The sequence below is a fragment of the Rhinatrema bivittatum genome, chromosome 3 (assembly GCF_901001135.1).
Source record: "Rhinatrema bivittatum chromosome 3, aRhiBiv1.1, whole genome shotgun sequence".
Classification (NCBI taxonomy): Eukaryota; Metazoa; Chordata; class Amphibia; order Gymnophiona; family Rhinatrematidae; genus Rhinatrema; species Rhinatrema bivittatum.
This window is the reverse complement of record NC_042617.1, coordinates 173011308-173028038: the sequence shown is the minus strand read 5'-3', so window position 1 is coordinate 173028038 and position 16731 is coordinate 173011308. Positions and strand designations below refer to the sequence as shown.

The 16731-nt window shown below is 45.7% G+C and overlaps 1 protein-coding gene across 1 annotated transcript in view; it reads right to left on the bottom strand.

The window, feature by feature from the left end:
• Positions 1–389: 389 nt before the first annotated feature.
• The window catches only part of TFB2M (transcription factor B2, mitochondrial), a 60987-nt gene continuing 44645 nt past the window's right edge, over positions 390–16731 (bottom strand). Inside the window, exon 8 of the mRNA XM_029593950.1 lies at positions 390–1517. Within this exon, the coding sequence (XP_029449810.1) occupies positions 1325–1517 (193 nt within the window). The 3' untranslated portion in view covers positions 390–1324. The remainder of the gene's footprint in view (positions 1518–16731) is intronic.

The following is a 16731-nucleotide window of genomic DNA, read 5'->3' as shown; positions in this document are numbered from 1 at the left end:
TGCCAAAATTTAACTATTTTATACCAATCTTACTATAATATAGAAAAAGCATAACCCTGGTCTTCAGGGCCACATATAGATCTGTTTTCTGCATAAACATACAAATATGCCTAATGAAAATTCATTATTGGTATGCTGAAAGACTGCATTTGCTCTGCTTTAATATCTGCCCTGTGAGCTCAGCATGTTACAATTCTATTTTAATTTAGTGCTAATAGAGCCAAGTTAACAAAGACTTATACTAATACAAATAGCTAGCTGTAAGGTCTGTTTACTGTGGATCACTTCAAAATATAAAATACTACCCACTCAATCTGGATATTAAGAATTAGAAGTATTTAAATTTAAAGGAAAAAAAATACCAGGTATACATATTGGAAATTACTGTGTTTTTGTTGGTTTTTTTTTTAATATAGACAGACACCGGTTACAGAAAACGAATGTTTCCTATAGGATTACACTTAGTTATCATCATCATATAACATTCTTAAAAAAAATTATCGATTTCCAAATATTTCGATCACACACAGTGTGATTGCTTGTAGGGTAAACAAACTGATACAGCATATTATGAAGGTCATAAGCTCCAATTCAGTCACGATGACTTTGACCTTCAGCAGGTTATCATTTATGCCTGTGCTCAAAGCAAATATATACTCTGGGGGCAAGGATATGGATTACTTCCCACTAGCTAAAAAGAATATAATTCAGGTGCTTGCTATTAAAAGCTACAAGAGGTGTTATGAAGGGCAGAACATGCATCAAGATGGTCATGTATGATTAATTTTTACCCAAACTTAGATGGAACTTTTAGTGTACTATGTAGATGCTGTACCTTTATTAGAAGTGGGCTGGCAGTATAGTACAATCTGGAGTTCATTTACTGTCATTCAACTGTATAACAAAGCAATTTTAAAAGTTAGACTAAGTTCTCAGGGATAGCAGATTGTGTACAGCTCTGTGTTCATAACTAGCATTAATAAATATTAACAAAAATAAAAAATGCAATTATGTATCTACATACATTGGTGGAGAAGGAAAGATCTTCCTATGTACTCAATTTTTTGAATTGACACCTCATTTTAATTTTATGCAGTTCTACAGCCACCTGATTCTGGAGGCAAAAGACGTGTTTTGGTATTTTCATTTGGTAACAGAAAACAACATGAGGAGACCCGCATACTGCTCGGTCCTATCCTTCCTATAGGAGAACAAAGCAAGTTTGTTTTATCTGATGGCTCACTACCTTGAAGTCCATTTCTCTGTTATGCATCTTCATGACCCCACCAGATCAAGGGAAATGTGTTTCATTAGAGTAAAAGGATTAGTTTAATGAACATGTGCTTCTTGTGCTCTCCAACACCTCATTAAAGAACCAACTCTGGTTAAACTCTATGCTGTGTTCCATTGCTTCAAATACGCATTTGTACTCTTCAGGGTATAAATTGCCTGTCAAAATGTCTTCTGGTATTTCCAGCTGTTGTAATAGACTCTGTCCACTGTCTGTACTCCATGAGCTAAAAACAAACAAAAAAATATGTAAAATTATTTATTTTGGAAGTGAAAGGAAAAGAATAAAGAGAAGCTTACTTGATTGCTTTCCAACTGACCAAATTTCACTTTTGTATAAATCATCATTTATTTATTTAAAACTTTTATATACCGGTATTAGTATGCAAACATCATACCGGTTTACACTGTAACTGAGAGATTGAAAATACAATTAACAGGGAGGGGGAAAGGAGGGAGTAAATACATAGAGCAGTAAGAAGGAGGAAAGGGAACATTAACTTTGAGATGTAAAACAGGGGAATTAAATACAAAGGGCTATATACAGTATTTACAGGAGGCTATTAACAGAGTACAATCTGGGAGTCACTTATAATAGGATTGTTCGGGGGGGATGAGAGGAGTAGGTAGATGGAGACAATTTATTCTGGGAAGGCCTGTCGGAAGAGCCATGTCTTTAGTTTTTTTTCTGAATTTGGAGTAGCATGGCTCAAGTCTGAGGGTGGTCGGGAGTTCCATTGTTTAGGGCCTGCAATGGAGAGAGCGCGATCCCTTGTGGTGGAGAGGTGAGCTTTTTTGATAGGAGGTACTGTTAGGGTACCTTTGTTGACAGAACGCATGGGTCGGTCAGAGCGTACGGGGCAAAAGGGTTCATCTAGCCAGTTAGAGTTGTAGGAGTAGATGGATTTGTGTATTATGGTTAAGGTTTTAAAGCGGATGCGAGATGTTATGGGGAGCCAGTGGAGGTCTTTGAGTATGGGGGTGATGTGGTCTGATTTCCGTGAGTTAGCAATAACCCTGGCGATGGCATTTTGGAACATTTGTAGGGGTTTCGTGGTGGAAGCGGGTAGGCCGAGGAGAAGGGCATTGCAGTAGTCTAGTTTAGAAGAGAGAGTAGCTTGGATGACAGTGCGGAAGTCATGAAAGTGGAGGAGGGGTTTAAGTTTCTTTACAACATTGAGCTTGAAGAAACCTTCTTTGAGGATGGAGTTGATCTGTTTTTTTAGATTGAGTTGTTGGTCTAAAATTACTCCAAGGTCTTTAACAGAGCGTTGGGATGATATTGGGTTGAAAGCTGGGTCATTGGAAATCAGGGGTTTGTGGGGTTGGTGTTGAGAGAGAAGTAGCAGTTCCGTTTTGGAGGAGTTTAAGGCAAGGTGGATGTTAGAGAGAAAGTCGTTTATAGAGGCGAGGGTAGTGTTCCAAAATGCAAGGGCATCAGAAAGCGAGTTGTGGATGGGGATAAGGATTTGCACATCGTCTGCGTAGAGGTAGAATTTAAGGCCAAGGTCTGTAAGAAACTGACAGAGGGGTGTGAGGTAAATATTGAATAAAGTGGAAGAGAGTGAAGAGCCTTGGGGGACACCTTGGGATAAGGGGTAGAGAGCAGAGTTGGCATTTCCTATTTTGACGGCAAACTTTCTGTTGGATAAGTAGGATTTGAACCAAAGCAGGGCTAGGCCTGAGATACCAATTTCGGTCAAACGGTTGATGAGGTAGTTGTGATTGATGGTGTCAAAGGCAGCTGAGATGTCAAGAAGAGCAAGGAGGTAGCAGTTGCCCTGATCCATGCCTCTGAGTATGTGGTCTGTGAGTGAGAGGAGTGTTTCAGTATTAAGGGATTTGCGGAAGCCGAATTGGGCCGGGTGCAGTACATTGTTATTGTCAATGTATTCAGTAAGTTGGATATTTACAATCTTTTCCATAATCTTGGAAATGAAGGGCAAGTTTGAGATCGGGCGGAAATTGAAGGGGTCTTTGGGGTCTAGTGAGGGTTTAAGGAGGGGTTTTACTATCGCTTGTTTAAGGGCATCTGGGACGGAGCCTGAGGGGAGGGAGGCATTGATAATGTCAACAATGGGTTTGGCAATGGAGTTTGGGATGGAGAGAAGAGTTTTTGTGGGTATGGTGTCTGAGGGATGGGATGCTGGTCTAAGTTTTCTGAGGATGGATTCCACTTCTCTGGTGGAAGTCAGGTCAAGAGTGTGAAGGGTACAGTTGGCAGTGGTAGGCTGCGGGGGGGAGGGGGAGGGGGGTTAATGGGGAAGGGTGTTGGAATCTGAGGAGGATGTTAGAGGTTTTAGTGAGGAAGTATTGGGCGATTTCTTCACTCCTAGCAGCAGCTTCGTTGTCAGGGAAAGGGGGTTGGGAAGGCTTGGTGAGGTCAGATACATAGGTGAAGAGGGCTTTCGGGTTGTACATGTATTGATGGATCTTGGTGGAGTAGAAGTCTCGCTTGATTTTGAGTGTGGTGGTTCTGTAGTGGTGAAGGGCGGTTTTATAGCTTGAGGCAAGTTGAGGTGAGGGAGCTTTGCGCCAGCTTCTCTCACGCTGCCTAAGGTTGTTTTTTAAGACTCTTAGCTCTGCAGAGTACCAAGGTTGGTGGTTTTTTGTGGATTGTCGTATCATGCCAAGTCACACATCTCCTGGGGCAATGAAGTTTGTGATTTGGACTGGCCACCCGGCCCAATTGGAGACAGAATACGGAGCTCAATAGACTCTGGTCTGACCCAGTATGGCGATGGCATATCTTAAGTTCTAAAGACTTTCTCCATCCCAGGGGCTGTGACCATTGCCTCTACAGCAGTGGTTCTCAACCTAATCCTCAGGGACCATCTGGTCAGTCAGGTTTTCTAATTAATAATACATGCAAATACATCATCCCTTAACTCCAATGTATACAAATATTGGAGAAATTATTTACCTGATAGTTTAGATTTCCTGAAGGTAAACAGATGGACTCAGGACCAGTGGGTTTATGCTCCCCTGCCAGCAGATGGAGGCAGAGAAAGCAGATGTCATAATATATATAGCCTTGCATTGACCCCAGCCTGCTAGTATTCTCTTCAAAAGCAACTGTGGACAGACTAGCAAAAAACTTGATTAAAACATGATTAAAAACAGGCAACCATAACTGTATTCAAACAACAAGAAATACCAAATTCACGTAAAATTCTAGGTACCCAAGCTAGGGACTGCATAAACACTTAAGCCCTTGGGATCCGTATCCCCACAGGATGACTACTGACACACTCATGCAGTAGCCGAGGGCAGGAAGCTGAATCCATTTGTCTACACTAAGGAAAACGAAATTATCAGGTAAGTAATTTCTCCATTTCCTAGCGTGTAGACAGATGGACTCAGGACCAGTGGGATGTACCAAAGCTACTCCCCAACAGGGTGGGAGGCTGCCTGCGGTCCACTCACCACCGGATGTGCAACAGTTGTGTCCTCCTGGGCCTGCATATCCACATGGCAAAATCTGGAAAAAGGGTGTAGGGAAGACCAGGTTGCAGCTCGGCAAATGTTGACGGGAGACAAGAATCCAACCTTCACACATGACACTGCCTGAACCCTAGTGGAATGAACCATTATCTGATTAGGCAACAGCTTTTCATCATCCACATATGTGGCCGTAACTACCTCCGTAATCCAGTGAGCTACGGTAGCCCACGAAGCCGGAGCACCCGGCTTACTCTCCCGCCATGGAGAACAAATAGGTGATCCATCTTTCAAAAAGGTTCAAAAACCTCCAAAAACCACACATGTCTCTTGACATCCAAGGAGCGCAAGAGGCAAAACTCCTCTGCATACTTGATCTTAGCCAGGAACGGTAAGGAGATGGACCGATTCAAATGAAAGTCCAAAACTACCTTGGGCAAGAAGGATAGAAAAATATGCAGCTGTTAACTCCTCCGGAGTCACCTGAAGGAACGGCTCCCAGCAAGACAAGGCCTGCAGCTCAGAAATTCAACATGCTGAACATATAGCCACCAGGAGCATATTGTTCAAGGTCAACAACCACAAGGAAAGGCTACACAGTGGTCGGAACACAGGGCCCACCGAAAAATCAAGCACCAAGTTAAGACTTCACAAGAGAACTGGTAACCTCAAGGGATGCCTAAGAAACTTCACTCCCTTCAAAAAAAACCAACCAAAATCACATCAGGGTGAGATGACAATGAACCACCATGCCCTGACCCCTGAAATAGGTAAGAGCCGCAACCTGCACCTTCAAGAAATTAAGGGCCAATCCTTTATTCAACCTATCCTGCAAAAGGTCCAGAATGAAGGACACCACGCTCCTCACACCATGTCTCAAGAACTCTCTAAACCCGCACATAAGCTAAGGAAGTGGAGAACTTGTGAGCGTGGAGTAAGATGGCAATCACTGCAGAGGAATAACCACGCTTCAAAAGGCGAGTTCTCTTAAGGGCCAACCGTAAGACAGAACTGAGTCGGATCCTCATGAAGAACTGGTCTCCTGCTGTAACAGATTCATGTGCGGCTGATGGTGAAAGGGGGACACCATACTGCATACCCCCGATGCCTGGGCCAGTCCAGTACCATCAGGAGTACTAGACCCCTGTGGCCTTTGATTTTGCAAATTATCCTGCCTAGCAAGGATCATGGTGAAAGGCATAAAAAGCAAGCTGTTTTCCACATAACTGTTTTCCACAGAACTGTATGAGAGCATCTATGCCTAGGGACCATGGATCTCTCCTGCGACTATAGAATCTAGGAACCTTTGCATTGCAAGAAGTTGCTAGAAGGTCTAGATACAGACCCCAGTGATCCACAATCAGCTGAAATGCCTTGGCTGACAATTCCCACTCTCCTGTGTCCAGACTCTACCTGCTTAGAAAGTCCACTTCTACACGGTCTTTCCCTGCAATACGAGAGTCCAAGATAATCTGTATATGACCTTCTGCCCATACCATAAGCTGGTCTATTTCTTGTGACACTTGCTGGCTCTTTGTTCTTCTCTGGTGATTGATATAGACCACCACTGTCGCGTTGTCTGACATCATGCGAACCGCTGGCTCTTGCAGCCTGAGCTGAACTATAAGCCTGTCAGCCATACCTCCTTGGCTTCCAAGTGACTGATGTTCCAGAGGGATTCTTTGGCACTCCAACGCCCTTGGGATGTCAACACCAGAGCCCCCCCAACCATGGAAACTCGCATTTGTCACACCGACCAGGTCGGAGAGGACCCAGGAACTTCCTTCCTCAGATGATCTTCCTGCAACCACCCTTGGAGGCAGGAGCCAAACTGCATAGTCCTGAGGCTGTGGGTTCCAACGAGACATCAGAGCACGCTGAAGAAAACGCATATGCACCCTCACCTACTGCACCACGTCCAGGGTCGCCACCACCAAGCCGAGTAACCTGTAGGTAGGACCACACTGTTGGACGCATGTTCACCAATTATCGCACTTGAGACATCAATTTCAGAATCTGATCTTCCGATAGGAAAACTGTTCTGCCCAGTGTTGAATTGGACACTAACGACTGGGATGGCTGAAGATTGCTCTTGGTCAGGTTTGCCACCCATCTGAGCTCCCGCAATAACGAGATCACATTGTGTGTCACCAATGGCGCTCTTCCTGAACCTTGGCTCGAATCAGCCAGCCGTCCAAATACGGATGTACCAGGATCCCTTCTCTTTGCAAGGCCACCGCTATCATCACCATAACCTTGGGAAGTGTACTGGGAGCAGCAGATAGACCAAAAGGCAGAGCCCAAAACTGATAACGGCGCCCCAACACCACAAAGCATAGAAAGCGTTGGTGCTCCAATTGACTGGGAATATGAAGGTAAGCCTGACAGATCCAGGGAGATAAGGAATTCCTGACGGCACTGCCATTATTCAGAGTGTAAGGTTTCCATGGAAAATGAGTCACCTTCAAATGACAGCTGACCCTCTTGAGATCCAAGATGGGATGAAATAAGCCCTCTTTCTTGGGCACAACAAGATAAATAGAATAGCACCCCATACTTTGAGACGTGGGCACCAGAACTACAGCCCTCAGCCTGAGGAGCCTTTGAAGCATGAACTCCACTGCCTGTTTCTTCTGCGGGGAGCAGCAAGGGGACACCATAAACACGTCCCAAGGAATATTGCAAAATTCCAACAAATATCCTTCTTGTATCATCTTCAGGATCCACCGTGAAAAGGCAGTTTGGTGAGATTGGCCTTGGAGGTCGCATCGGCTGACCAATTTCACAACCAAAACTGGTACCTGGCTGCCACAGTCTAAGTCCCCCCTCTGAACAAGGTGTGGACCAAGGCACATCCTGCATCAGCCAGTACCATTAAAAGAGCTAGGATTTACAGCAGAGAATGCAACCTCCTGGGAGAGAAGCAAACAAGAGCAAACCACCAAGGAACAACATTAAGTGATGCAAGGTACTGCCACAGCTTCAAATGCCCATTCAAGGATAGTTTCAATCTTGCTAACACGAGCATCCATCAAGGCCTTTCCCCCTTTCACGGGAATAGTAGCCAGCTTGGAGACTGCACACACAAGTGCATTTACCTTCAGAAAATGGAAGTGCTCTCTCACTATTGAATCCAGAGGGTACAGGCCTTCTAAAGTCCGACCCCTTTGGAAATAGCCTCTAGGGCATTGCAGTCAAGCTCAATCAATTCTAGAATAGCTTCCATCACAAAGGGGGGGGGGGGGGGGGGGGGGGGAACGGGACAGAGGCTTTACGCAAGGGAAAGGGAAACCAAAGTAGGATTTCTCCTTTGTTCAGAAACAGAATCTGCCCCAGGAACTCCAAGCATCAAGGTCTGAGAAAAAAACAGAGCTGGCAGTTCACCTCTATGAAAGAACCATCATAGTTCTATATGGTTCCAATCTGCATGGCGGGGCGGGGCGGGAAATGCTTACCCATCCTCAAGAGAGGCAGGTGCCATCCTCCGAGCCAGCTTGAGCTCCAGCGAGGGGATCCACTGCTACTAGAGGGGCACTGCGGTGCTGAAAATAGGTAGAAGCATCCATACCAAGAGGCATCTGAGGACTACTTACTGAGCCACCTTCTCCTGTTGAGGAACAGTTAGGGGAGAGCCAAGGTCAAGCACCCCATCTGAGAAGTCTTCAACCAGACCACATCCGGCTGGGAAGAACCAGGCTTAGTGAAAAACAGAGGAAGACAAGACACTCAGCCTCCAAGCAATGCTAGCATAAAGCAGTGGGTCTTGCAGGAAGGAAATACTCGAAAAGAACAGGCAGAGCAAAAATAAAGCACTTAAGTGCCTGTGCCTCAGAAGCCATCGTGGCCAACAGTGTGCTGAGCGGCAGCCAGAGGTGTGTCTAGCTGCTTTCTGCCTTTTTTTATTTTTTTAATGCGCTCAGTTAGGCACCCAATTATGCAATCAAAAATTAGGTGTCCAAGACTTATGCACCAACACAGTCAACATGGATTTACCCAAGGGAAGTCTTGCCTAACAAATCTGCTTCATTTTTTTTGAAGGGGTTAATAAACATGTGGATAAAGGTGAACCGGTAGATGTAGTGTATTTGTCAAATGCCTTCTGAAAACCCAAAGTCCCTCATAAGAGGCTTCTAAGAAAAACTAAAAAGTCATGGGATAGGAGGCGATGTCCTTTTGTGGCTTACAAACTGGTTAAAAAAAACAGGAAACAGAGAGTAGGGTTAAATGGTCAATTTTCTCAGTGGAAAAGGGAAAACAGTGGAGAGCCTCAAGACTGGAAGATTGGGCATCCAAATGGCAGATGAAATTTATTGTGGACAAGTGTGACGTGTTGCATATAAGGAAAAATAACCCTTGCTATAGTTACACGATGTTAGGTTCCATATTAGCAGCTACCACCCTGGAAAAAGATCTAGGTATCATAGTGGATAATACGTTAAAATAGTCTGCTCAGTGTGCTACAGCAGTCAAAAAAGCAAACAGAATGTTAGGAATTATTAGGAAGGGAATGGTTAATAAACTGGAAAATGTCATAATGCCTCCATATCGCTCCGTGGTGAGACTGCACCTTGAATACTGTGCACAATTCTGGTCACCGCATCTCAAAAAAGATATAATTGGAATGGAGAAGGTAAGGGGAAGGGCAGCCAAAATGATAAAGGGGATGGAAAAGCTGAAGAGGTTAGGGCTGTTCAGCTTGGAGAAGAGATGGTTGAGGGGGATATGATAGAGGGATGGAGAGAAAGTTGAGATGATAACCTTGAGCGATTATCGCCAGGACCCACTGGTCTGAGGTGCCACCTGTTGTTGAAATGGCACAATCGACCTCCCACTGGTATGTGAGGCAGTGGAAGCTGGCTGCTGCTCTCTATGCAGGAGTCAAAAACCGGAAGCAGGGCCCGGCTGAGGAGCTGCTTGCGGCTTTGGTTTTCGTATCTGATGAGACTGGGTTTTTTGAAATGGTCTCAGAGCGAGTTCTAGCCGGTGGCGGGTAGGATTTCTTCGGACGGAAGAAGGACTTTTTAGTGTCTTTCCGGAAAGGCTGTTTTGAGGAGTACTCAAAAGGCATCAGAGAGATGTCTCAGGGTCTCATGATGGTCCTTGAGTTCCACCACCGTTCGTTGAACCTGTTCGCCGAACAGATTGTCTCAGGGCAGGTCGGATAATCTGTCTTGCACTTCAGGGCAAAGGTCCGAAGACTTGAACCAGGCCCATCTTCTTGCCGAGATGACACTGCTACCCAGGGTATCTGCAGCTGCTAACGATATCGTAAGATGATCTTATCTCATGCTTGCCTGCCTCAAAACCCTTGTTTACTAGGGTTTGGAGCTGATCTTGAAATTGCTGAGGCAGGGGGTCTGTCAAGTCTTGTATCTGCTTAAATAAGACCCTGTTGTATTGGGTCATATAGAGCTGATAAGAGGCAATACGGGAGATGAGCAATGAGCCCTGGAAGACCTAGCGACCAATGGCATCTAGACATTTTTGCTCCTTGCCTGGGGGAAAGGAAGTGTGGGATTTTGATCTCTTTGCCCTCTTTTGGGCAGATTCTACAACCACAGATTTGTGATCCAATTGAGGTTTTTGAAAACCTGGGGCTGACTGTACCAAATAAGTGGTGTCAGTCTTTCTTTTGACTCGAGCAACAGAGCCAGGGTGTTCCCAGTTCTTTTTGAGGAGATCCAGAAGAACTTGGTGAATAAGGATGGAGGTTATTTCCTTGGGAGCATCCAGGAATTGCAACAGCTCCATCATTTGATGCCAGTCATCTTGTTCGGTCTGTAATTGGAAGGGAACCAATTCAGACATCTCCTTCACAAAATTTATGAAGGAAAGGTCCTCTGGAGGAGAACGCTTTCTGCTTTCAGTAGGAAAAGGTGGTAAAAGCAGGGCATCGGTGTCTGGTGAAGAATCATCAGTCCAGGTATTGTAGGGATCAGCACCTGCCCCTCTAGGAGCCAGAGGGGGACGGGACGGTGGAATCCCTGAAAGTCCGGGTTTAGGCTCCGAAGGAATAATTGGGGGCACCGATGAAGGCACCGGTACAGGTATCGAGGGCATCGATGGATGGATCGGTGGCGCCGATGGATGCATCGGCATCGATAGGACTCCCAATGGAGGGATGTGGAACGGTGTTTCTCCTCCCAATGACAAAGTAAGCGGAAAGGGCACTGGAGCCATCGGTGAACCGGGATCCATCGGTGGAATAGTGGCAATAAGCGCTTCCATCTTTGAGAGCAGCGGTGCCAGCGCTGCCAAAACCAGTTCGGTGGTCAGTTCCACGATCGGCACCGGTGTCTGTGCCGGAGGAACTTGGAGTCGATGCATCGATAGCCTCTTGAACTAGCCGGTCAAGTTCTTCTCAGAGACCTGGAGCAAGCAGCCCCGGCTCCGGAACAGAAGGAGGCAGAGGCATAGCCGGAGGGACCACCGTTAAAGGTGGAGTCGCGGCTCCCAATCTCTTTTCAGGTGAGGGTTGCCTCGGTGACCCGGTCGCCGAAAAGTCAGTGCCTTTTCTGGAAGTGGTTTTCTTCGACGGTGACTTGGGACGATGGCGAGGTCGATAATTCACTACCTCGATGGTCTGACACTTCTTCCGATTTCTGTGGCGATGTTTCCTCTACTCCCCCTCAGGACCGAGGGGATCGTAAAGATGGTTGAAGGCCGGAAGAGAGTCATCGATGCCGGACATCCACCGGTCGGTGGTCGATACTGGCGCGGTTGACGGTGCCGGTTGTGACTATGTCTATGCAATAGACAGCGTCGGGGTTTGAGCATGGAAGAGAAGTTCCATCTTCTCCATTCTGGCCTTGCGACCTTTGGTGTCATTAAGGCACATTTAGGGCAGGTCAGGACATCGTGCTCACATCTAAGACACATTACACAGACCTTATGAGGGTCTGTCATGGACATGTTGCGATTGTAGTCCGGGCACCGACGGAACCCCCGACAGCCATGGCCATGAAAAATTTGAGCCCGTGGTACGGTTGACAGCCTGTAGGCCGCAAGGGCCAAACTCAACGGGAATCGACCGAAAACGGGCAGAACACTTACCGGAGTACCGCGGCTTTGAAAAAATTGAAGGAGGGACCCCCTGTGGGGTAAGAAAAGTTGTAATAATTCCATGAGGAAAATTCCCGTCAGGAATCTCTGTGGAGCTCCTTAACCGCGTGGCTACTGCTGCACAGAAAAAAGAAGACTGAAGGGGGACCCCTGCTGGCTGCAGGTTTAGTGCCATGCTGGGCATGCCCCAGTAGGTGCAAGTCAAAGTTCTAGAAACTTTGACAAAAGTGTTCCCTGATTGGGCTCCATCCTGTGATGTCACCCATATATGAGAAACTACCATCCTGCTTGTCCTGTGAGAAATAAACACACATTTTTTTTAAACTTATCGGAGCTCAGCCTTACCCAGAAACCACCTCAGGAATTCTTAACTGGGGGAGGGACCTTTAGGTATCACTGCAGGAGAGCATGGTTTTCTTTTTTTTTGAAAAATCTTTTTATTGATTTGAAAACACCAACAATTGCATGTACAGGTAGATGAATAATAAGTAAGGAACAATCGGTGAAATAACCGTGAACTGAATACCGGAATGTATTACTAGTTTAGAAAAAGCATGGATCCACTTAAGGGGCGGGCATTATCCCTTCAACAGATTGAACAAATACATAGAAATAATATGGGTTAAACATTCGTCTTGGTGTCATTACCCCCCTCTTACCACCCCCCCCCCCCTCTATCCCCCCCCTTCCTCCCCCCTCCCCCTCGCCCCTACCGAGATATAGGGACCGGCAATACCTTCAAGCAGGCCCATCGTGGTGTACATTCATAGTCCATGTCAGAGCATACAGGACCACATATAAAATGTAAATGATAAATGAACGGGACATGTACAAATAAGGCACAATTTAAGGCACAATTAATTTAAGGCACAATTAGGCAATTCCCTGGAAGACCATCTAGGACCCTCGGCCAATATGTTGGCTTAGGAGCGCAGGTTGCTACAGTAAAGAAAAAGGGTAGACAGTGCAGCAGTGTAAGGCGCATAACCCACTAGTGAACAATAGTGCCTGCCCCAGTGGTGGGCTTCAAATAAACAAAAAAGGCTTCCCAAATTTGTTGATTCATGCGAAGTTTCTTAAAGGAGGTATTAGTAGCTATGGCATATTCATGGCTACACAGCCATATCATTCTAGTGAACCAATCATCCACCGTAGGTAGATGCTCCGTCAGCCAATGCAGTAGCAGTAATTTCTTGCCTATTAAACCCGCTCTGTGTAAAAAGAGTACAGTATGTGGCAGGGGATCCCAGGAAAGTGTGGCCGTGGAACCAAAAAACCATAAATTGGGGTCCACCGGTAAAGGGTGACCCAAAATTTGGGAGCATAGCCGAGTCACACCTTCCCAAAAATGAGTGATACCTGAACAGTCCCAAAAGCAATGGACATAGGTTCCCAACTGCGTCTTACATTTAGGGCAACGATCTGTGGCCCCTATGCGGATCTGGTACGCTTTAGCAGGTGTAATGAAGAATCTCCATAGAAATTTGTAAAACGTTTCCTGTAATAAGACATTGTCTGTTATATATTTGGTAACCCCAAACAACCGTGTGAACTCCTCATAAGACAGTTTAAATTCCAGCCCAAGCCGCCCACTGCTTATATAGTTTTTGGATAGGATCAGGTGGGCCCCGTTGGGACAGAGCCCGTATAATACCACGTAATATTCATTTTCTGTGTCGGATACTCAGGAAATAAGTCCTTAAGTTTGTTAAAAGGAGAGGTAGGAGTAAGCAGAGAACGTTGACTAGCTAGAAAATGCTGGATTTGAAGAAAGGCATAGGAGTCGTGCGATGGCAACATATAACTGTTTTGTAAAGCCAGGAACGTCTGTGGTTGTGCAGAGGCACTATCAAATAACTGATAGATATATCTCAAGCCCTGATTGTACCATTTGTGAAAAGTAGAGTTATGGTTCCCTGGTGGAAACTCGGGATTATGTACTAAGGTAAGAAACGGGGTTAATCGGGACCTTATGTTATAAAGTTTTAAAAGGTGCCACCAAGTCTGCCGACAAGAAGATATTAAAATATGGGATTGTAAATGATGTGGGACTCGGTTGGTAGCCAGCTGTAACATGGGGTTTAATCCCGCAACCTGATACCAGTCTGTTAAAGTTCGATAAGGAACAAGGGTTTGCGTAGCCAGTAGCCAGTCTCGGACCAAGCGTAGGTTACACACCATATTATACCAAAGAAGACTCGGGCAGCCCAACCCCCCTTCTCCAACCGGCCTACACAAAACCGCCATAGATATCCTTGGCTTTTTCTGTCTCCACAAGAAAAGACGAAGGGATTTGTTAAAGCATCGCATATCTTGTGGCGTCAACCACAAGGGAACCATTTGGAGTATGTATAACCACTTAGGGAGTACAATCATCTTAAAGAGCTGTATACGGCCTCGTAAGGAGAGCGGTAGATTTCGCCAAGCATCTAAGGTGCGAGATGTATGTTGCAATAATGGTTTAACATTGGCCGCATATAGCTCGTCGATATCTATGGGGATTCGGATACCTAAGTATTTTAACTCCGAGTCAACCCATCTTAATGGGAACGCACCTGTCCACTGAGCCCGCACTACCCCCGTGACGTCAACAGCCTCAGATTTGTCTTGGTTAATTTTTAAACCAGCGAAAGTGCCGAAATTTTGTTGAAGCCTTAAAACCTCTGGTAAAGAAATTTCAGGATTCAGCACAAATATTAGAACATCATCCGCGAAGGCGGCAACAGTGAATGGTTGTGCCGGACTCCCAAACCCTGTTATCTTAGGATGTGCAGCTATTTTCCGCAGCAACGGATCAATAACCAAAATATACAGGAGGGGCGATAGGGGGCACCCCTGGTGGACACCCCGACAAATAGGTACATTCCCCCGAAACATAACCATTAGCAATAATTCTAGATATTGGGGAGCGGTAGAGTAAAGAAATATAATTGAGAAAAGGTCCTTCCATCCCCAATTTGTTTAACAGGAAAAACATATAATTCCATGAAACCCGATCGAATGCTTTCTCCGAATCAAATCCCACAGCTAAGGCCGGAGTATGGTTAGTACGGCAAATTTTCATAGCTGTAATCAATTTGAGGATATTGGCATTCCCCTTACGGCCTTTCACAAAACCCACTTGATGGGGGAGAAATCAATCGAGGAAGAAGCATGTTGAGGCGATCCGCCAAGATTTTGGCTAAAAGTTTAGATCGCAATTTAGCAAAGATATTGGGCGGTACGACCCAGGTAGCAGGGGAATCTTTACACCGGGTTTCGGTAAAACCGTAATGTGTGCAAGATTAAAGTCATGGGGAAAGTATTTGTATTTAGCCCCGTCTTGATAGAAAGCAACAAGATGATTTACTAACCGAGGTCATCAAGATTTGTAAAAAATCATATGAAAGACCATCAGGTCCGGGACTTCCCAGATTGGACAGCCGCTATAGCATGCGAAACTTCTAATGTTGCTATGGGGCGATTCAGGAATTCCACTTGTGTCTGCGAGAGCCGGGGAAGCTCTACGTCTTGAAAAAATTCTACTTCCGCAGCGCGATTCTCATTCGGTTCTGCCGTATATAATTGTGAATAAAACTCCCTAAACACCTCACATATATCGGGTTGCCGTGTAACAATCTTGCCCTAACTGGCTTGCATATGGGATATGAAAGTGGTAGACCGTGCAGCTTTTGCCACATTGGCCAGAAGTCGTCCAGCCTTATTTCCAAATTGGAACAGTGTCTGTTCACCTTTGTTTAGTTGTCTTTGCGCCCGCGTATGCAGTAAGGTGTTGAGTTGGGAAAGAGTGTTGTAATATTCCGTCTTAGGATGATGTGGATGAGAAAGCAGTACCCGTTTGTGGCTTTGCAGCTGTTGTTCCAAGGCCAATATAGCCGAGTCAACCTTCCTACGCAAGAAATGAGTGTATGATATGATTTCACCACGGAGTACAGTCTTTGCTGCCTCCCAAAAGACCTGCGGGGTGTTTGTATGTTGTTGGTTGTGTTGTAAATAGTCATCCCATTTATCTTGTAAGAATTTATGAAATTGAGGATCTTGTTTCAAGTGAGCAGGGAAGCGCCACCGCCTCGGACTATCCCCAGAGGACGCCAAAGAAATGTGAAGGGCTACTGGTGAGTGATCAAAATGGCCTGCGCTTCGATGGAGAGCGGACGTGACCTTTGCAAAATAAGCATGGGGGATGAGAATATAATCAATACGGGACCAGAAGAAGAGTGTGCCCGGGAAATATGCGTGTAGTCTTTCTCTGCGGGGATGCAACACTCTCCATATATCCAAAAGGCCTAATTGTGAGCAAAGATAAGCTATTCCTTTCAGCTTCTTGCTCGGGGTCGATAGCATCAGAGGACTCCTATCAATGCTAGCATCATGCACACAATTAAAGTCTCCCATCAAGAGAAGCATTCCCTGTGTGCGCGATAGGAGAAGGTTCCCCAAGTGGTCAAAGAAGCTATGTCTGTACTCATTGGGGGCGTAGACAGTGCAAATGGTGACCTGAGTTCCCTCCCACGTGCCCAGGACCACAACATACCGTCCCTCCGGGTCTATAACCTGTCCAGTGACAGTAAAATTAAGATTCTTTCGTATTAAGATCGCCACACCCCCTTTCCGGCCAGAGGCAGCCGAAGCAACACAGGTCCCCACCCATTCCCTACGAAGTTTGGCACTTTCCACAGGCGAGAGGTGTGTTTCCTGTATACAAGCAATGTCTGCCCTTAAATGCTTCAGGTGATTAAGAATTTTTTTTCTTTTAATGGGAGTGCCTAAACCATTAACATTCCACGATAGTACTTTATCCATTGTCATACAATGCCCGATAAGCCTGGGAGACAGGCCCTTGATGCTGTAGCACATAAAAATACAAAGGGATCCCCAGCCTGATCCCCTTGTTGGCCCTAGTCCCATAATCAAAGGAATCATGGTGCCCAGACCAGT